General features: G+C 44.4%; 1 protein-coding gene across 2 annotated transcripts in view; it reads left to right on the top strand.

Moving 5' to 3' along the window:
* The window catches only part of LOC146186422 (uncharacterized), an 87741-nt gene extending 70517 nt beyond the window's left edge, over nt 1-17224 (top strand). The window contains exons 13-17 of one of the 2 annotated variants that reach the window (XM_084607186.1): nt 1102-1169; nt 5249-5350; nt 8456-8557; nt 14206-14296; nt 15437-17224. In XM_084607186.1, the coding sequence (XP_084463312.1) occupies nt 1102-1169; nt 5249-5350; nt 8456-8557; nt 14206-14296; nt 15437-15441 (368 nt within the window). In that variant the 3' untranslated portion in view covers nt 15442-17224. The remainder of the gene's footprint in view (nt 1-1101; nt 1170-5248; nt 5351-8455; nt 8558-14205; nt 14297-15436) is intronic. The other variant, XM_084607187.1, reaches the window with a different exon arrangement.
* The last annotated feature ends 4810 nt before the right edge of the window (nt 17225-22034 follow it).

Genomic DNA, 22034 nt, shown 5'->3' with positions numbered 1-22034 from the left:
TCACACTGTCTCGTAGGTAAGACGTGGCGACCAGCCACACTACGCTGAAGGCTGGAAACCTAGAGTAGTATTGCTTTCGCAGTAAAACAGTACAAAATTGTCATTATCAAGTTGGTTATAATAAAGATAAGGAAAAGCGATAGCCTTTGCCCAATATATAGCTAAAAAATGTAGCAACGCCAACGAGATCACTTTGGAGTGAAAGTCTCCGCTTAAGAGCTTGTTGCCAGGTTGGCTATTTTCCATCATTGAGGTCTTTGAACATCTGTGATGAAAGCTTGCACTGTTATGCCATGTGAATGGCGTCACCGTCTGGTTTCTTCAGCACTTTTCGCTGCATCCAAGCTGCCACATCTCATTCCAGTGTTTCCACCAACCATACGAGGGGAAAACATGGCATTTTGAAAATGATGCAAACCCGGAACACAGGCTGTAATTTGATTTTTCTTAAGTTTGCTAAATTGCTTATCATTTTATTCATTGTTTGACTTCATGCTTGTAGTACCAGGATTGCGAGAAGGCTAATCTTTAGTTACTCAGCTACACACCTAACCTTTTACGCTGGCCTGCACTGACAAGTCTGTTAATAAAATCTTGTTTCACACACGGGATATTCACACTTTCCTTCGTACTGTGATAGTGAAACGGCACCATCGCCGTCCTGATTGCTTTACAAACTAGTATATAAGGATGTAGAACGTGTTTACAGTTACAAACTTTGCACGAAGGGAGTTTATGTCGGATTTGCGTTTTGTGGCAAATAACATCAAAATCTGATATTTGCGAAAGTCCGTGTGCTGTGCGATGTCAGCGCAGTTAAAGATCCCCGTGTGGTCGATATTACTCCGTAGCCCTCCACTACGGCTCCCTTTTCTCTCTTCTCTCCCACATTCTTCCATTCCCTTACGGCGCGGCTCAGGTGTCCACAGAGCAAGTGTGACAGATACTGCGCCTTTCCCTTGCTATGAACCAATTATTATTATCAATTTTATTGGTGTGACAGTATATCTAATAGCAGTATTAATGACCAAAAATATAAAGCATAGCATGAGGAAATTTTCTTTATGCTTTTGGTGCTCACTGGTTACTGTTTTTACGCAGACTCTACGATGGCTACTGCGCCTGGCAGTCAGCAGGACCCTCCACCTGCTGCCAATGTAGAATTTGAGGTTTGGCATATTCTCTTTTTACACTCCAGTGCTTTTGCGAGCTTGTGACTCTCATCTTGAGACAATGGCACTAGAATATCACTTGTTTCCAAAGAATACACCCTATTGAATGCAATGGTAGTATCCTGCGATAACTGTATTAATAAAGTAAAAGCACCTAAATGTCGCAAAAGTTCCTCGAGAAAACTGTTGGCAGTGCTTGCTATCAATGGTCCGTGGAAGTCTTCTTCTGGAAGGCTTCGCACGCTGTGGCTTTTATTTTGAATTTAAAGTATGCGCAGTGTTTAATCGCGCAGGTTGTCTCGGTTGTTAAAACTTTGCAGGATTGATTCTGGTCTGCACTTGCGTACCATCGGCCATTGGGATTATAACTGTCTCTCAAGTGAATGAAGTCCTCTTTCAGTACTCCTAATTTATTTTTCTGTATTGCAGTACCTTACATATAAGGGCAATCATTCTTTGCAAGGTATGCAAGAACATAAACAACACGTTGTGGGGTAATGTTTGGAGCAATTATAGCATTTTTTGCAATGCGAGTGGGGCACAATGCATGTCCAATTTGACATTGGGCACCTTTACGTAGGCCGGGCTTCAATAAATGGGGTGTCAACCTTTCTCTTTATGAAGCTTATAATTGATGCAAGATCTTATGCTTCATCGAAAGCACACGCTTAGTGGCAGCGAAGATGCCCTGTGTACGTTGCTTTTGTGCACCTGCAAAAAACGATGTTTTCTTCAGTGCCAAGAGGATAGTTTAGTTATTCACTCAGACTTAAACCTGGATATAGCGTTGCGGTTTTGCGTGAAAACTCAAAAGGGCTTAGTAGAGCAGAAGACAAAATGAAAAATGAGTGTTGAAATAGCCAGGCAAGCGTGCACAGTAAATCCCCATTACATGAATCCACGATTGCATTGATAATGCAAGTGCGGAAGCAGCCGCCTCAACCTCCACCGCGGATTGCTGGATGGATAGATGGAATGGATGGAATCTAGAAGCGTCCCCTTAGAAACGGGGTGGTAGCAGATGCTATCATGCTCGTTTTTTTTTTCCCCTATACCTTAATTATTGTTTTAGATCAGTCAACTATACCATCATTTTATTTATTGAATTTTTGTTTCTACATTACTGACATTATGTTACTTTTCTGCTTTTAAGCCACCAATCTTCCAATCGTTTTGTGCTAGCTTCCACCACAGGTTCATTCACCTGGCCACTGGTATCTCTAAACTCCAGGGCCTCAGGAAGAGTGACTGCACCTGCATTGACTTCCGGACGGATACTATCACATTCTATACCATCACGACGAAATCACAATGCCCCCTATGTGTGGGATGGGGAGAAAGTGGAGGGGAGGAGTCAGAAGGACCTGCTTGTTTCCACCAAGACCGACTGAAATAAAGACCTGCACAGATAGCACTCCTCCAGCGTCATAGCCTTTGCCGCTAGGGAAAGAGCACTACCGGCAGCTTGGCGCTACTGTAAACCTGTTGATAAGAAGGGCCTATTAGTTCTGTCATTTTTCTTCATCGTTATAGTATAATTATCTGTCCACGCTGTAATGCACAAGCACCTCTTCTGTACATGCGCAGCGGGTAACTGCAGTGCCGTCGCACAAAACAGAATCGCGGTATGTCCTCTGGCGAGAGAAAAGCATTCTCGCAATAAACAAACTTTCCGTTAAAATACAAAAAGGCAAAATTTTTTAAAGTATAACTCGGACAAAGATCATTGTTTCTTAGAATGTATTTACAGTTTGATTAAAAAATTTTGTGATTTAATGATGATGATAATATAATGGCAGGGGAACAGGTCAACCGGGCGTCCTCAACGACAAGAAAGGTAACGAAAGTTGGCGCACGCAGTCCCATGGGACCCTGTTTTCTGTGCAGGTCTGTATTTCAGTCGGTCTTGGTTTCCACATGTTTGACAGTAAAAAAGAAAGAGAAGCTCATAAACGCAGTGTGGTTATAAGTGAGCAACTGAGTAATATGAATGCTTGAGCTTTAGCTGGCGTGTGAAAGCGAGGAATTTTTCCGAAACGCATCATACTCCGCTACTGGCCTGGCCCATTGTCAAGTTTGCCAAGCGAACCATTGTAGCTCCTTGACGTATCTTCAGGTGCTGCCAAGTTAGCCGTGCGACTCATTGCAGCCGCAACTAAACTGGTCAAAGCAGACACTCCGCTCCTGTACTGGCGCAACAATGTTTGCTCCTTTTCCAAGGTAGCTGTGCCGTGCCATGGTCGTGCAGCCGTTAGGGCGCTCGACAACTGTGCCCAAGGATGCGGGCTCGAATTCCGGCCGCGGCAGCCACTTTTCGATGCAGGCGAAAAGCAAGGCGCCCATGTGCTGTGCGATGTCGGTGCCCGTTAAAGAACCCAAAGTGGTCGAAATTTCTGCAGTCCTCCACTACGGTGTCTCTCATAGGCTGAGTTGCTTTGGGACGTTAAACCCCGTAAAACAAACCAAACCGAGGTGAGTGTGGACAGCACTGGCAGAGGTGCAAATCTGGTTAAAAAAGGTATCTTGGTCTGCTTAGATCTAGCTGCAGTCCTTGCAAACTGTCTTCTCATATTGCCTGTATTCACCACTCTTTCTGTCCTTACCTCTGCTGCGGTGATGGGCTCCTTGTCCGTTGCCTTCTTTGCAGCCCCCAGTTTTTTTGTTGCTGCTAAGTGAGATTAGAATGTGAACTGTTGTATGGCGTCGCGCCAAGTGGCATTACAAATGGATGCGTTGCTGAATAGCTAGGTTTCCCATGGAAAGCGCTGGTCACACTCAAGCATCAGGCATTGTGTCAATTTTTTTCACATGGCAGTGGTGTTTCATCACCATGCAACTCTCATATGAGTCAGCCAAATTTTAAGTAGCACAGCTCTACTTAATGTACAGTTGGCATGGCGAATTGGTGATTTCTGTATTATCAAGGTTGGCTATTAGGTACATGGAGTTCGCAGATACACAAGCTTTGATGGAAGGTGTGTTGGGAAATCGAGAAACTCGCTAATATCGAGAAATTCTCTATTTGGAAGTTTGCTTTATATGCAAGTGTTACTGTAATTTAAGATGTCAGAGTGACGAGTCATGAAGTTTCCTGAGGGGCAGCAAATATTGAGAACTGCATGCTGGACAACACTGCACTTCAGCCTGCCAGAAGGGGATCATCATAGGAATGCCTGATATGGCGCTCCAAAGAATGCGAGAAATGACCCTGGGGTGAATTTATCTGGCTCGGTGGTTGTATGAGACTGGGCTTTGCGGCTTGATTAAGAAAACTTTCTGCTAGGAAATTTTTCATTCTGTTTATATGCCGTGTTCAGCAACATTTTGTCTCAAGGTTTTCACGTATCCTTAGTGGTAAAGCGTTTTGCAAAGGGATCCTAATTCTTCTTTCATTCACTTTATATTCCGCCTTTATGTGAAAAAAAATTTGGAGGACTGTCCAGCTTCACCTTAAAATAGCATGTTTTTGTTTGCTTTGTTTACTTTTTAGCTACAACAAACGATGCAAGACTCGGAACTTACAGTTCGGCAGACTAATGCAAAATGACTAATCACTTTTAATTGCTTGGTTATGAGAGACTACAATGTGAAAACCACTTGCCGCTTTCAATTTTTTAGCTATGATAGACTACGGCACAATGACAAAACCTTTTAGTTTTGCTATAAGTGTTTTAATTTTTTTTGTTCTTTTCTAATTATTTATTATTTTTAATTATCGATAATCAATCAGTTGTGGTTTTAGCAATAACCGCCAATCACTGATCACATTTCCTATCCATCACCTAGCCCCTCTGCTAGCTCTGCGAACTACAGGCGCTCATTTTTCATGCCACGTTCTGAACACTTCTAACACCCTAACCAAAACTGGAGTATGGCAATGGCTTTCCGACCAAACGAACTGTATATTCGCTTCACATACTAAACCGTCCCCTGTAATCATCCACTTCAAAAACGAGTTTATAATGGCTGTTGGCTTCGGACGCCTTGCATACAATCGCTTTCATGCATAAACTGGTCTGGTGATTTCTAAGCTGCTGTTCACCTCAAGAGACTGATATGACTTTCTGCTCTCACAGCCCTACAGCCCCTGGGGAAAAGGAACGGGCAACCATTTGCCAGACGAGGACTTCAGAAGGGGCTCACACCAGCATACCACCGTGGACGACCCCGAATCAATGGTATAGCCGACACTCCCCATCTCCACCCCTGCTGTGCTGATAATAAGATACTGTCTTCTCTTGAAGCTTTGCAATGCTACTGTAAATAGAATAATTCTTACCTGAGATTCCTTACCACAAAATGTAGAAAAGCAGGATAACATATTAGGTTGGCATTCGCTTTCACAGTGGACACATGCAGCAACATTAAAACGTTCTTTTTTTATAGTTGTTGCAGATAACCGTGTGCTTAACATGAAAGCTGTACAGTGCACGTTGCGGTGATTTCAGATCTTGGGAGTACTTCAGAAGCAAAACGTTATTACTTTTTTGTTTTTTTTTTAGTAACTGTATTCCAGTCTCAGATCTAGACCACAGATCGCTGCTATGGATGTAAATTCCTGTCACAAACTAGTGCTTACTCTCGAGGACAGTGAATTGTGTAGAAGCAATAATAGTACTGTAAGACTAAGTTCTATTCCAGGTCGGCGTTCAGGACAAGCCCTCAGTTAGCAAGCCAGTCTCTTGCATCCTTTTCTTTTGTATGTCGTTTTTGTCACACCACACACTTTTTTACCTAAGTTCTTCTTTTTCTACAACTTATACAAAGTCACCATGCGTTGGCGCTACACTACAATTACACCTGGGATTAAAAGAAGGCATCCTGCCGACTCACGGCGTGACACAACAGGCGGGTCGTAACACGGCTTGAAGTGGTCAGCGTGCACTGTTTTATGCCCGTGGTGGTGCATATCTTGTGCAGGCGCAAGCGGTTCGATAATGTAGTTCACTGGAGAGGTCTGGCAAATAAACACGATACGGACCATGGTATCTGGAAGCGAGTTTGGGAGAGAGGTCAGAGGCGATACTAGGAACCCAAAGCCACACGAGGGAGTCTATGCTATAGGATGCAGCTGGACATGCCAATGTGCGAAGGGACTTGTGGTGACTTTAGTTTCGAGTTGTGAATAACCGGGCAAGCTGGCGACATTCTTCTGCATATGCGGCTGCTTGGGCTAGTGTGGTCGATTCGGAGGTATTGGGGCAATAAGGGAGGATTATGTCCATAGTAGAGGTGGGCTCACGGCCGTAGAGAAAGAAAAAGGAGGAGAAGCCGGTCATACGGTATTTACCCAATTCCAACGCGCACCCGATTTACGGCAAAAAAAAAAAAAATTAACAAATTGCGAACTCCGATTCTAACGCGTGCCCAACTTCGGGGACCGAACTGCAAGCCCCGCTTCTAACGTGAATATCATTTCCGTGAACTAAAAAAAATTATGTAATCATTTCTATATTTTCAGGTGGGAACTGGCAATTCATTCACCCAAACTTATTCACTCTCACTCTCGGACATCTCCTTCTCACTCTCCGACCACAACATCTCGTCTTCAGTGCCGTTCATGGCATTAAAAATTCCGCATTTCTTGAATGCTTTCACAACTATAACTGATGAAATCCCTCCTACCATTTCCTCGATTGAGGCACGCTTCAGCCTATTGCTGGCTGGGAAAGTGTGGCAGCCATTCGTTAGTCAATGACTGTACAGTGCCCGAATGCAGTCTTTCACGGGCTTGTTGATGCATACATCTAGTGGCTGCCTCTGGGAAGTCATCCCATCCTGTATCACCACAAGGTCCGTCTGGCAAGCTGCAAGCTTGCCTTTGACACGCTGGTCTAAGTGGCACTTGAAGGTGTCCAAAACAAGCATGTAGCGGAGCCCCAAGCTAGCACCTGGCCTCATGCGCCACACACGGTCAATCCAGTTGATGACGAGATCTGTGTACATCTAACCTTTATCGTTGGCACGCACTATAATGCCTCGTGGAAAGTTCGCAGACTTGGGGAGTGTCTTGCGCTTGGAAATAAAAAGAGCCAACTTTCTACAATCTGCAGCGCAGGCCACCATTGCGGTTACCCGGGTCTTCTCGTTGCCGGACGTAAGCACTCGAACTTGTTTCGCCCAAGTCGGCTCCACTGTGGTATTGGCGGGCATATTAAAATAGACAGGAGTTTGGTCAGCGTTTCCAAACTCGCGCCGTAAACGTAGCAAAAGCGAGGCGAGGTGGTTCGTACCGTAATTTCTTTTGTGCCACGCTCGCTGAGAGGAATGACAAGTGAGAGGCACCACACCGGTTGCAAATGGCTCTTGCGACGCAGAAAACGACCAGCAAACATTCTCCCGTGGTTGCCAGCAATACGTGAGCTCCCACATCGTATAATGGCGATGACGATGGGCGGCTATGGGGCAGTTTCGGTTTGTACACGAATCTAACGCACATCCGATTTTAAGACTTATTTTCCCGGAAAAAAGGTGCACGTTGGAATTGAGTAAATACGGTACTTTGTGTGGCAGTATTGTCAGCGCACGTCACGAACGGGAGAAGTCGGTCCCAGTTTGAGTGATCGGACACGGCATACATGGTCAACATATCACTCAAGGTTCGGTTAAAACGTTCAGTCATGCCATTTGTTTTGGGGTTATAAGCCGAGGTAGCTGTGTGAACAATGCGGCACTGCTGAAAGAGGTCTTTGAGGGTGCTTAAAGTTGTATTCAATAAAAAAAATAAAGACCATGCTTCTTATCAGAAAAATTCAGTTAGTTTTAGATCCCCCCTCATATTTGTGGAGATTGTAGCGAAAGGTAGAAACACTTCCGCTTCCTTGCCTCAGCTTATCAACCGTACATTACACCGCCCTAATCAATGAACTTTGCTTTCTTGTTTTGACTTGAAGCATATATTCCTGCATGGGTAAAATGATAATGTTGCATGCCACACGCTGGCATGTGTGGTAAAAAAAAGTGACCAAATGTACACGCGTTCCGCACAAATTTCCGTGTTTGTCCAGCCCGTATATCTGCGTATGCAGAAGAAAGACTTCTACCAGTGTTCTCCCGCTACATAGCCGATGTCACTGCTGCACCAAATAAGCTTCACTGCTGCACCAAATTAGCTTCACTGCTTGAACCAAATGTACTGACTCGTTAGCGATTTTACTCGAGGTGTGCAGCACCTGTAAGATGGATGTTTAAATTATTAAATGTTCATAATGCTAGGAACAAAACATGTTATCTTTACGGTGCTGTTTTACTTTAAACACTGATGCCCCTCTCTGCGCTTGCAGCCCTACGACCCCTGGGGAAAAGGAACAGGCAATCCTTCACCCGACCATGACTTCAGGCGAGGCGCACACCAGCGAACCATTGTTGAGGACCCTGAGTCAATGGTACGCATTACAGTGCAGTCCACTTATAATGATACCAGATCGCTTATACCGATCATGATATATCGCTTATAACGATCAAATTCTCGAGATTTATCATTTTTCCCATTGCCCCCATGTTAAAATAAACCAGATATAACAATCAATTATCGGCGGTACATCGGATACAACGATAGCTTTATCGCCACCCGATAGGTGTTTACCACGAAAATTTGACTGAATATTCAATAAAAGATAAAATATTAAGAATACAATGACGTGGAAACTCGACTATAGTGCCTAGAATATACTGGCTAGTGTGTCGAGCGCGCCGGCTGGGATGGCTCGGAGAGCAATGAAAGCCACCGGCGGCCGCATAGCGGCGCTGTGGTGCGAGAGGGTGCGAGCCGGTTTCTCGCGCACATTGCGCCGCGCTGCTGAGAGTTGGAAAGGGAGCTGCGCGTTGCTTTGGCTCACGTTTAATACTTTGTTTTAGAGCTCTTTCAGGAGCTTAGGATTGATATAACGTTTTAACATGCTAATGTTAATATCGAATTGCTTTGTGCAGATTGCTCGAACTTGAAAGCTCAATCGATACGTGAGCCACACGCTAACCCGGTAAACGCAGATGAGAGCTTTCGCGTTTGGAGGAATTCAAACTCAAAGAATACAAGTCACGAAACACAGATTCGGTTTAATAGAACGAAGGCAGCATGTTTAATCAAAGGTGACAATGCGAGTGGAAGGCAATGCTGGCATGTTCTTCCCACTTGTCCAGATATCCTAAAAAGTCTTCCAAGAAACGCATGTCTGGGCTACCCGGCTTAAGTGCACGCTTGGTTATCCTGGTCATTACTCGTATCAGGCGATTGATTAGCGTGACGAAGTCTTCTGTTGGTTGCACCCGAGTGTATATAGTCTCCACATGCCGCCATTGCAAAAAAAGTCCTTTAATAACCTCATCTCCAAAAAGTTGGAATGCAAGGTCAACCTTCATCTTTTCAAAGTTATTGGGTCTTAAGCATAAGCTAGGCTGTTATCCACGGAAGGTATCCGCATCCATGTAACCGGAATGAGAATGTCCTCAAACGAATGACGGCCTCCGTGGTGGTTAGGTGTCTGCAGTGTAGCCTGGCTGCCACTCTGTTCACCCACAATGCCCGCTTCACTGGAGCCGGAGGAGTCGTTGCAGTCTTGAAAGCCAGCTTCGAGAAAACAGGAGCCCTCGTTGATTTCCGAGCCCGAATCGCCGGGTCCAGTCCCTGCGTCCCGCTTATGGCGTTTACGAGGTGGTTGCTGCTCACATATGTTTCTTTCCTTCCTTTTTGGTGCCGTCTTGGGCACAGGTGTGGAGGGTATAATGTTAACGGTTTGAAAATAACGATGTTAAAATAACCATCATCTACATGCTTCTGTTTCGCACCCCAGTTATGTAACCTCCCTCACATATTACTCCAATCGGAGCCCGTGAGGTATTTGAATAAAAAGAAAAAAAAACAGCAGAACACAAACGAGGAACCTTTACTTACAGCGGCTAATTAAGGTACATCGCGGCCTGCGATTGCACAAGGTTTTGCCGAAGTCACCATCTTTTGAATGAAGAAGCTGACGAAGTTTTTTTTTTTTTTCTCAGATACGCAATATGCACGAGACGCGGCCGGTTAATCGCGATGAAGCTCGTTGGTAATGCCGCGCTTACGGTGAAACATGCGCCTAATATATAACTGCATCCATATTGCATATGTGTAGCGCAAAATGACAATCGAGGGACACAGAAAAGGTACACAACACAGGTGCTGTCTGTAGCGCCTGTGTACACTCTTTGCGCTACACACTGCCATGGAGCACCGGTACCGACTCGCCCAGGTTTGCATCCTTGTGAATATAAGTGCATGCTCTAAAAATGTTTCTCGCCAACAAAAGCAGTTGCCGTTTACCTTCAGTCATTTCTATCGATGCTTCGTTCCCATTGTACAGAATGCGTACTTACGTAGCATCAGATAGCGCAGTAATACGTACGCTCCTTGTTCTAGCGGTAGCCCCGTTTGCCAAAAAAGAAAGTCTTCTCTGTGCACCACCGCTTTCTCTTTGGCATTTTTCTCTGCAGTTTAGTTAGAGGCACTGGGGAAACAACAATCGGGAACCGCGCTTCACCACTGGCGACACAGTAAAAAAAGAAGGGATACAGGCGAGCACAGAACGCGCGCACAAAACGAGGAAAAAAAAAACCGATGCAATCGTCGCCGAGCAGGTAGAAGTGCGGAACGACTCGCATGAGCAAACACCTACTCCGTAAATAAACTACTGCACCTTCGTGAAAGCAAAAGAGGCGCAGAAGCAGTTTAACACGCACGCACAACACCAACAGATTGCCGTATTCTGAAGAGAGAAAACTGCGTCGTCTGCTCAGGTGGCACCCTCTTGACAAGCAGCGCCCTCTGCCGCTAACGATTGGCTTTCATTGCAAATAGCGCCATCCTCGCCCATAGGGAAGCGCGGGCGCTCGTCACACTAGCCAGTATATTCTAGGCACTATAACTCAACATATGCGGCGGAAACGGAAGAAAATGAGCACTATCATCATCGCTATTGCAGCCGCGCAAAGGGTGCTGCTGTGGCCGTATCGTCATCGCCATCACCGATTCTGCATCCGTAGAACATGGAGGCGACCACATTGGCGGACGGCACGATAGCTCACGAAATGAAACGGCAGATTCATCGAGATTTTTGGCAGGATTTCGAGATTGGAAGCCTCGTGAAAAAATACGGACATTTGCTCTCTACGATTTTAACGATCATCAAGGCTGGGGATGTCCTTCTGTTCATCCAGCCGCTAAGCGGTTTCATGCACGCAAAAAGGACTGCCGCCAGCGTACACGCTACTGGAAGCGATGCTCACAACGATTGTCAAGCTTCAGCTGCTGCTCAAGCGAACGCGAATTTGCGACTTCTTTAAGTATGCTTAAGTTATTTTATGGCTATTGATGTATACTGTAATAAAGTGTTCAGTGCTCTGTACGATGATTAGCGTTGTTCAACCCGATTTACTCATCGCTAGTAGTAGGCAAGCCTACATGCATGAAAAAATACGTTTTTTTTTTTTTTTCTTATTTTTTTTTTTCACCAGTTAAGATATAACGATAATCGGTTGTAACGATCGGATTTTCAGGTTTTGTCAATATCATTGTAAGTGGACTGCACTGTATACACAATGCACCCCATTTCTTTCCTGTTCCGATAATGGGAACCTCCCTTTACTTCAACCTTTGTACCTGTCGCAACAAGAAAGGAAACCTTTCTTGGAATTCTTCACCCCTAATATAGAAAACTTGGGGGGGTTTAAGCATGGCTTGAACCTAGTGATAGAGTGAAAGCTGTGTGTGTTGCAGCAATAGCCTTTTTAGCACCGCTTGCTTTTCAATCAGTGTTTTTTTTTTTTTTCATAATTTTTATTTAAAATAGGTTTTGGGGAAAGGAGGGAGCTTTATACTTTTGAGTGGATGCCATGGAATTGTGGACACCTATGCCTAACCAGGTCAAGGTCATGTTTTCATATTTTTTTTCTTGTGTATTGCTCATTGGTTTATAAGAAAGGAAAGGCGCAGTATCTGTCTTTGACCTTCAAGGTTGATCAAGGTGACATCGCACAACCCAGGGGTGCCCTTAAGGTTAGGTTCTGAAGAAAGGTAGATGCAGTATACATTTGGGTGAACAGAAAATCGTGGACACCCACACTTAAATAGGTCAAGGTCACTTGAGGGGCAAATTTAATATCACACAAATACCTGCTATATCTAGAGTAGTGAAGCACACTAAATTGGTTTATAAAAAAGGAAAGGCGCAGCATCTGTCAAGGTCATAAAGTCCATGACAGCTGCAGGAGATAGTGTAATGAAGCTTTGACTTCAAAAAGTGGGCTAATGTTCCTGGCTGATGTGCACCTTGAGAATTGGCAGACATACATGCCAAGATCGGAACTATTTTCCTTAAAATCTTGGCCATCGCAGGTAACTTGTGTCTAACACAAGAGCTGTACAGTGTCCATTGGTCTTATATGGGGTACTGTATCAGTCCACCGAGAAGCAAGACAACTGATTTAGTTATTTGCTTCCACTTTTTTTCTTTTGATCGTTGCGTTCTTGTGCTAACAAATTCACATTGTCCACCACGGAACCAACAAACACTGAAACAGACCTCCCAGAACGGGATTTGTACGAAACAGTGTTTACCGTGCACTTTGTGCGCGCTATGGCAGACACAACGATTGGAATTTATTCAATTCCAAATACTGAGTCATGTAGTTTCACTTTCCTTAACTTCACGCCATCCCATGGCTGCTATCAGGCGCGTGCTCGGCCAGGCGCACTGTTACAGGTGCTGCTTGGCACGTCGTCATATTTTTTTTTTTTTTTTATGCCGTCAGTCACGCTGTTCTAACGCATATGCATATACCCCTGACATGCTACTTCTAGTACGGTCAATGTGCGCTCTGGTCATGGCGTTGCGCACTTCAGCACAATGTTGAGGACTGTGTGGTGAAATATCCTGAAAACGCGACGGGGTCGTTTTGTTAACGGGCACCACTGTAACTGCGTCGCACTGCGAAAAGGTTAGCGAAGAACTTATGGTTTCGGAGCATTGCTTATGCGTTCCTGACAGTGTGCTCAAAGCAAAGAACTTGATGAAGCAGGGAAAAATCGTCGTCCCTTCTTGGGTTTCTTCTCAGATGCGGACAGCCAGCATGCGGGTGCCGATCAGATGAAATTACTGCGATGCAAACGGTTTTCGGCAATTTCTTCAGGCTCATTTGATCATTCAGACTTTTGTTTAACTCAGACATTTTTTCTAATACTTTGAAGGCCGAATTAATGTGACTTTACTGTACTGTACATACAGGCAGCAGTTAGATGCAAATTAAAATAAATTACTATTGTTGTTGTGCAGCTGGCTCAGTCGCGTTTGCTTTGAAGCGAGGGTGTCTTTCGGTTCTTCTGCCATTCAATTATTTTATTTTATGCAATAGTGTTTAAGGCCCCATCCTCTTAAAGGTGGAGCTCGAGTTCTCTCCCCATTTTTAAACCCCCCCCCCCCCCTTTTTTTTTTTTTTTTACATATATTCCAGCTTTCATGGTAATGCTGATTCTGTGCATGTGTTTATTTGCAGGCCATAGCTCACGGGGTGAAAAGAGGTCTTCTTTTTTGCATGAGCTAATCAGCCATACGTTGCACCTCCTAATTGACAGCTTCTTTGTTGTATTAATTTCTTTTACTTTTATTTTTATTTTGACTTGAAGCAGCATTTGCCTATAAAGTGCAAATTTATGTGTCACATCAGACATCAGTATGTGTGGTTGAAAAAGTGACAGAATGTCCGCAAATTCCATACATATTTGTGTATTTGTTTCTCCGCTCCGTATATCTGCGTACATAGAGGGGAAAAATTCTGCCGGTGTTTTCCAGCAGCATAGCCAGTGTTACTGCTTCACCACTTGCATCACATATGCGGACTCATTAGCAATTTAACTTGAGCATGTGCAGCACTTATCCTAGGGTTAAATTATTAAATGTTCATAATGGCAGAAACAAAATGTGATTTGTTACATCAATTGCTTCCAGATTGAAATTGAAACAGCAACACCTCACGTGAACCCACTTTTTTTATTTTCTGGCAGGACGGAACTTTCTTTTTTGGTGACCATCCTGCAGCCCGTAATCCCAGGAAGACAAAGGGCCCGGGCGAAGGTGGAGTAACGCCACAACATGGTAAGCAAGGAGTTTTTCACATCATCGATCATATCATTCCTTAATGTGCTATCGTGCCTTTCATTTTTCTTTACGCTAAACAGGTGGCTCAATTTGAAAAAGCATAGAAAGATGATGCCAGTGTGTAACGGTTATTTCCTCCGTTATTAGCCTGACTGAGTGTGAAGGGAAAGTCAGCATTTCACTGTACTTGCAAAGCTGCGTAAGGACACGCAGCTGCAGGTGTTGTAAACTTTACACTACTGCTATGAGCTTTTGGGTGCAAAAAGGTTATGTGCGGTAGGCTCCCATTAAGATGGATTTGGTTAAGGTTAGCATAAGATAAACTGTGTGAGGATGTTTGTTTAGCTTTCCATAGTGTCAGGTGGAAAAAAAAGTGCGCATAAGGTGAGCACTTCCCACGTGGTAATTGGTTAAGATGTACTTGCATGGCTGACCGTGCCATACCTAAAAAGTGGGTCAAGCTTTGTGAAAAGGTTGACACATCGACTAAAGGTCACGACGGCTGGCTTTGGAAGACAGAAACAGCTTGCAAGTTTAACATCTCGAAATGTGCTGTGACAGTTACTATTTGAAAGATGAAGTGCAGGTTGCTGGCGTATTGGAAGATAACAAGTTTTCGCCAAAGTTAAAGAGGATGTACAAGTTATCCCCGAATCTTGCCTGCTCGCCTGCCCTACTTTAGCGCAGTTTTTTAGCAGTGTGAGGCCACTGAAAGATTTCTCGAAAAGTTGAGCTTGATGCCTCCTCTTGAGGCAGCCACCCAATTTTCACAACACAAAAGTAAATATAGCAGTCTTGGTGGCAGTCGAGAGTGCATGATGCCTTGCTGGCGCAAAGGGTAGTAAGCCGTCAACAGTGCAATAAATATTTGAATTGCAGTTTTTTTTTTCTGCAAGGTCTTTTCGTTCATTTGTTCTCATATAAGAGGTATTCGGACACACTCTGCCTGCTCGCAGATAATTTTTAGAACCGCTTCTGATAAGACCAACAATTGTCATTGTCCCTTGGAGTGTGTCTTAAGGTGAGTTTGCTGTATAGCACTGTGCACCAGACTGTTGTCATATTACAAAATAAATAACGAAAATGCATTCAGTTTCTTTCCTCTCTTTTTTTTTTTCACGTCTCTTTTATTTTCAGACTAGTGACCTTGCAGTGGTCATGGATCAGTCATTGTCCGGGAAAGCTCTGGTATCTACTGCACCAGCGAATGCGGCACTTACCCAGACTTTGTCGTAGCTGCTTAGACGCTCTTTCTGCCTTGCTTTGGTCTTGTCACGATTCTTTTGAAGATGGAACAGTGTGTGTAGCCATGCTGCTTTGTTTTGGTCTTGTCACGATTCTTTCGAAGATGGAACAGTGTGTGTAGCCATGCTGCCTTGTTCATCTCTCAAAACTTGGGATGGGATAGAAGCCGGTGTCCTCGTAGAGCTCAGGATGAAGTTTCCCACCAGTATACTACATTGCTTCATGCATTGATAGTTAAATGAACAAATTTATTTAAATTGTTATTGTATAGAAGCTGACAAAGTTTATTAGCCGCAACCCAAAGTCAACACTTGTTACACTAGGCAGGTAAGCGTTCTCAGATGGCTGAAGAAAGGGACCATAAAACAGGTCTGCTGTGTGTAGTTGCTTATAGCAGGGAAAAGAAAACAGCAAGGGAAGTAAGCATCAGCTAAGTTTTGCTTAACATTTGAAGACTTCGTGAAAGTGCTCAGTGAGCTTTAGTACTAAGGGCATATGTGCACGGTTCAGTGTCTTTTCTTGACAACATATAGCTTAGTACCTTTCCTTAGTTATTTGCCATCACATGATAAGGCAGATTCAAAAACACAGCTAATTAATGACCACTTAGTATAGCTATTTACCCGCATAATGAACCCACTTTTTTTTAAACTGACATCAGCTTTGGGGGAGGGTTTATTACACAGGAAAGACATTACTGCAGATTATTTTTTTTTCCAACAGTCGTGCATCCTTTCATTCACCCACTACCAATGAAGCACACAGTTAGTCGCTATCATGACGCCAGCTTTTAGTATTTAGCATCTTTTTAGCATTTAGTTTGCTATTAGTATCACGCGTTCCAATGATTTTGTGGTAGTGATGGCGCCCACTCCGATTGTGGCATTATAAAATGAACATACTGAAAACTAGGCTTGCCCAACCGGTCCAAGCTGAGTAAGCCACCGCCGGCATTCCTGTCAAGTGTTGGCCCCCACCCCCCCTTCTTCTGTCACTAAAGCCAAGGTTGAAGGTAACCACACTGTGATGTTATTGCTGCATAGCATCTTGGTGTGCTGTCAAGAACTGCACTATGAACTGTGACAGCGCTGTAATGGAGGGATGCACTAATGGCTTACGCTTTTTTTTTTTTTAAATTCTCAGTGGCAAAAGTGGGGGTGGGTTCATTATGCGAGTAAATACGGTATGTTATTCAAATGCACTGAAAAAAGCTGTTGCTCCCCACTACAGGAGCGCGATGAACGAAGAGTTGTGGTAAGGAGCCAAACGTGACGCGAGGTGAACGAGAGGAATGTTCAAAGTGCAAACTGAAAGTGCATTGCATGGCTTCAAGGCCGCCACGGAGAAGCGGTAGACTACTTAGGACTGGGTATATGACGGGGAGTGGGGTTTGAAACAAGCCAAGCTTGACAGATCACATATGCCATGCTCTTTATTCGCTCTCCACTCTTGGTCTCACACCTATTGATCCCTGCACTCTCACATAACAGCGCCAAGGGGTCTGTATTCTCACGAGTGCACTTACAACCAGACAGAGCTTCTTAAGATACAATGCCTGTGACTTTCAGCGCGTCAATGTTTGCTTCAGCATCTTGTTGCCTAGGAAACTATGTTGATGTTGCTGTACGCCTGTGCACAAAGCATTGCTATAAATAAAAAATTAAAAAAAAGCATCATGTGCATGTCTTAAGGGGGGACGAGGGTCTTAAAACTAACTTTTTTAGTTATGGCTAGAATCTCACGAAACTTTGCGCACAGATGGGGTTTTCTCTCCTGGTTTCAAAAATGTAATTATAATTCAGCTGGTGGTCTTAGATCAAAAGTTATCTAACAAAGTCCAGAGCATAATTAGTGAATTTCTTACGCAGCTTTAATGAACTTTCTCATTGCATTTCGTTGCTTTTAATTACATAGATTGATAGCCAAAGTCTTCCCATACCTGATGACATCCTTCGTTTTTCTCAAAAAGGCACGTCATCCTCACATATTATGGTGAGAGTAAAAGGCTGCATTATTTGACACGAACTCATTAAGCTAATCTCAAATTGACATTTATCCATTGCCTCAACTAAAATATTAAGAATGTCATCGGGTACTTCATTTCTCTCTGAAGAAAATGGTACCAAAGTTATTTGTGTGAACTAAAAAGAAGTTATCAAAACCCTGCGTAAGACTGTAGAGATCAACCAAAAATATGAAAATGAGAAAACGGCATTTGAAGTTTGACCACATATCATAACTTGAACAATCAGTAGCCTCACTGTGGTATTTCTCACCAAAAATGTCATGCTCTTCCCATTTCCAAAACTGTCTTTGGATTTTGAATATGTCAACTAAAACTGAAGCTATCACCATTACCCATGGCCAAGGTAGTGTATGCCATTAGGAAATCAGGAAAATTTTTTGACATGCAATATTATTTTAGTGGCAATTTAGAAAAAATCTCGATAGAGTGATGTAAGTGTTGGATCACCCCCTGATCTTTTCAATATGACTGCACTGACGCTAAATTTGTCATCGTCACTCGGCGACAATGTAGAGAAAAAGCACAGTAAGGCTGAGTGCAGTGTCCAGAAACAGCACTGAGAAAAACGTATTTGCATTTTGAGACCTTTAACTTTTGCTACACTGCAGCTATGGTAATATAAATGGAATCGTTGTGAGGCTTTGTTCTTTATGAGAAAGGCTATGTACTGAACATATAACAGTACCCTCCCCAAATACTGGTAAAAGCTTGCCACAAAGTCTAAATATACCACCACTAGAACCAGCGTGAGAAGCTTCATTTACCACTTCATATGCCTGTGGCAGTGCTCTTCAAGGCAAACAAATACTCAAAAATACGATAAAACGGTCTTGCAATATTAATAAACCAGCACAAAGTTTAAGGCTAAAGCACAGCGGCATACTGGAATGACCTAATAAATTGGCTAATGTTCCAGAATAAAACTTTGCTACTTTGCTGTAAAGCTCATGCAGGGCCGCACGCGGGGTCCCTTGCTGGAGCTAAAGCTCGAACTTTCACACCCCTTGAGCGCAGCGACGCGATTACTTAGACAATCTGCAGGGGAAGGGGGGGGGGGGGGGGGGGGAAGAAACCGTCCGCGGATGAGGAACGCGGGCAACGGCGCCATGTCAGGCTTGCCTGTCGCCTGAAGCAACGCAATAAAAAAGCAACGAAGTTGTAGCGTCGGTGGGGACTATACGTATCTGCTGAACAGTTAAATCTATCGATGCTATCTTTGATGCCTCTGAACCGCTCGCAAACGATTATATGCCGCCGGACGTGCTGCAGCTAGGTCGAGAACACGTCGCGCGACCCTGGCAGCGCGCCGCCGCACTCGTTCTTCGATGCGCACTCACTAGGCGCTTCCGTTTGAAATACACTCCTGATATCTACGTCTACCGAGCTACTTCTAAAGACCAGCACCGGCTGCGGGAACGACTGATAACGATCGCGAAAGCGTATCATAATGGAGCGAAGCAGCAGCCGCGACGAAGAACGTTAAAAAAAAAAAAATGGCAAGTCAGTCGCGCTGACCAATGGGAAGCGTGAGACGAGGGGCGCGCTCCAGCCAATCAGCGTACCGGAAACGGCTTTCGGAAAACCTGCGACGGTGGTCGTTCTGTTTGAGCGACGTCATTTGGAGATGCCGCAAAATGAGCAACAAAGAAACAAGCTTCAAAACAAGTCCAAGATGGCGGCGGCCAGCCAACTGCTTCACCCGCGGCGCGCGCGGGAAGTTCGAACAATTTTCACCCCTTTTTGGCCATTTCGAGGCTCCTGTGGCGTTTTAAAAGTCGATTTTACCGTATTTCCCGACCGAATTCAGTGTTGATATTTTGAAGGCTAGTGCTCAAAAGTACAAACATTCCGAAAATGCGTTTTTCTCAAAATCAATTTTTCGCCCATTTTTGACCAGTTTAACACCCGCGTCCCCCCTTACAAAACAAGATCTCTTGGAGACCAGGGTTAGAGCCAAGTGCAGTAAAAGACTACGCGTGCAAAGCTAATAAAACCTCTGACACGAGACTTTTTCTTTTCTTTTTTAGCAAACATTAGATGCTTTTCAGTCTGTTTCAGAATGAGCAGTTCATGTTATTCTATTGATCTGTCACAGTGGCTCAGTGGTTATGGCATTGGGCTACTGATCACGGGGATGCAGGTTGATCCTAGACAGTGCGGCTTTTTGAAGGCAAAAAGCAAGGTTCCCATCTACTGTGTGATGTCTGCGCACGTTAAATTACCCTAGGTGGTCGAGATTACTATAGCCCCCCACTAGTTCGTCCCTCAATGGCTGAGTCGCATTGGGACATTAAAATCTATAATCCAAACCTAAACCAAGCCTTCTTTCTTCTTACATTCTTCTCCTCTGCTAAAGGAATGCATAGCTTGAAAAATTCACCATCCCTGCTGTGTTGGAAATTTTTTGCATAAAAAAAACCTGATACACTTCCTTAGCTGTTATATCGATAGCAGCACTTGTGCTTATAAGTAACTGCACCAGACAAAATGATTTCAAGAAATGCATAATATAAAAGTAAGGACTGAAAGCTCTCTTCCTAAGTCCTTTTCACAAGAATTACCCGCCCTGTGTTCTGTGTGACCTCTAAGACTTGCAGCAAATGCTTGAAATAGGCTCCATTAATTAGGAAATATGGACAAGCCTTACTGTCAGCGCAGTCCCAGCCAACGCCCTTGCAAGGCTAACGGGCGCTACTAACCTCACACCGGTTAGGCAGCATCCAGATTGACAGCGCATGCAAATGATAGTCAATGTAGCACTCCTCAAAGTGCCTGAGCTGCATGTTGCTGAGTTGACCTCGCACCTTTGACATGCAGACAACAGCAAACATGATGAAACAGACAGCCCCATCTACGATAGTAGACCGAATGCTTAGTTTCGGTTTTGCTTTAATCAACTTCGTGCCGTATGCACTAGACTGCAGCTTGGTTCCCACTGAGTTCCAGTTGGTTGGAACTGAACCAGTCAGACCAGTAATGATTTTCACCTCTCCTTTGAGACTCGTTTAGGTCAAATCCAGCATTTTTACTGTGCATTTTGTACACTGCATGCTTCTTATTGGCTGCGCAGTGCTCCACCCACTTTTTCTAGCCATAAACGCCAATAATGCATGCAACAGCAGTACGTGTCACTACTGTACGCGGTGTCAATTTTAGTCTAAACAGAGTAAAGTATTGCCGAGCTGAGAGAAGGGTGAATGAATGTGTAACACATTTGTTTCAAGAGCTGCACACAAATATCAGTGTGCATGCATGTTGAAGCCAAGCACCGGGACATTTTTCAGTGCTTACAGGCACAAAGCACCATTTTTGGGCACGTCACTGTTTGTCCACGCCAGGAGAAAATGACCATTATAACTGGGCCACTGCCGCTCTCGCGTGCAGAATAGAGTATTAAAATAGCTAAACTAGGCAACGGCTGTAGTTAAGCAGTAGGTGTGAGGCAGCAGGTGAGTGACAGCTCCTGCATTCCTGCACTCTCGTTCCAGTTTCGAAAATTGGTCTGCCCTCTATATGCTGTCACTGGCACTATTCATGCAGCTGCGACACCTTCGTCACCCACCGATTGGCTTCTCGCTCAGCGACAAAAGCAACTTGGTCTTGTCCAATCTGACGTCGAGCTTCCGGAGCACCACGGGAGTCCTGTATGTCACCCATTAGTGCTGCAGTACAACAGCTGCTGGGCCGTGCACGTGCACTGGTTTTTCGATTTGTCTTGTTTCCCCGGTCGCTCACGCTGGAATTATGATTGACCTTCATCCCCAGGCCACTTCAGCTTCGAATCTACATCAGATAACCTATGCGATGAATAGGCTGAGCCTGGAATGGGATAGTAAGGCCTGAAGTTAAAGAGTGGGCACGTACGTAAGACTAACGTGCTAGGACATGGCCGGTCTCGAGAGAGCGCGCGCTCCTTTCTAGACCAGCTGTGGCTGTGAGGGCGAAAGTAGTGTCTACTTTTTAATCCAACTGATCCATCCTGATTCAACTCAGCCCACCGTGATTTACCTTACTGTAACTTAATCCAATGTGATCCACCAGAAACCCCCCTTACAATTCACCGCAATCCACCGCACGTGATCCAGCAATGTACTTCTTAATCCACCGCACTGAACTGGAATACACCCTTAATCCGCCGTAATTCAAAGTATATGCGCTTATTTTCTCTCTCGTAGCCTATCGGTGAGCTTGGACGACCTTCAGTCACATGGCGGTTGAGGGTGCAGCACATATAATGGCTCTTGCCGTAAAAGGCCGTGGAATAGTGAAAGAATGGGCACGTCACAGGACCATCGTACAAACGGTTACCGCAGCTAAAAGAAGGGCAGGGTGGAAGGGGAGGGAGGGCTCTGCAAGTTGAGAAATTGGGGACATTGGTCGGCTGCAGCGGAGATTGCTTGCGACTAAAGAAATACCCAAGGAAAATAAAATGCACGGGCCTGCCAACTGACTCTGGCCAAGAAA

This window comes from Amblyomma maculatum, chromosome 6, assembly GCF_055883805.1.
Source record: "Amblyomma maculatum isolate TAMU_Amacu chromosome 6, ASM5588380v1, whole genome shotgun sequence".
NCBI classification, from domain to species: Eukaryota; Metazoa; Arthropoda; class Arachnida; order Ixodida; family Ixodidae; genus Amblyomma; species Amblyomma maculatum.
This window is presented reverse-complemented; position numbering and strand designations above follow the sequence as displayed.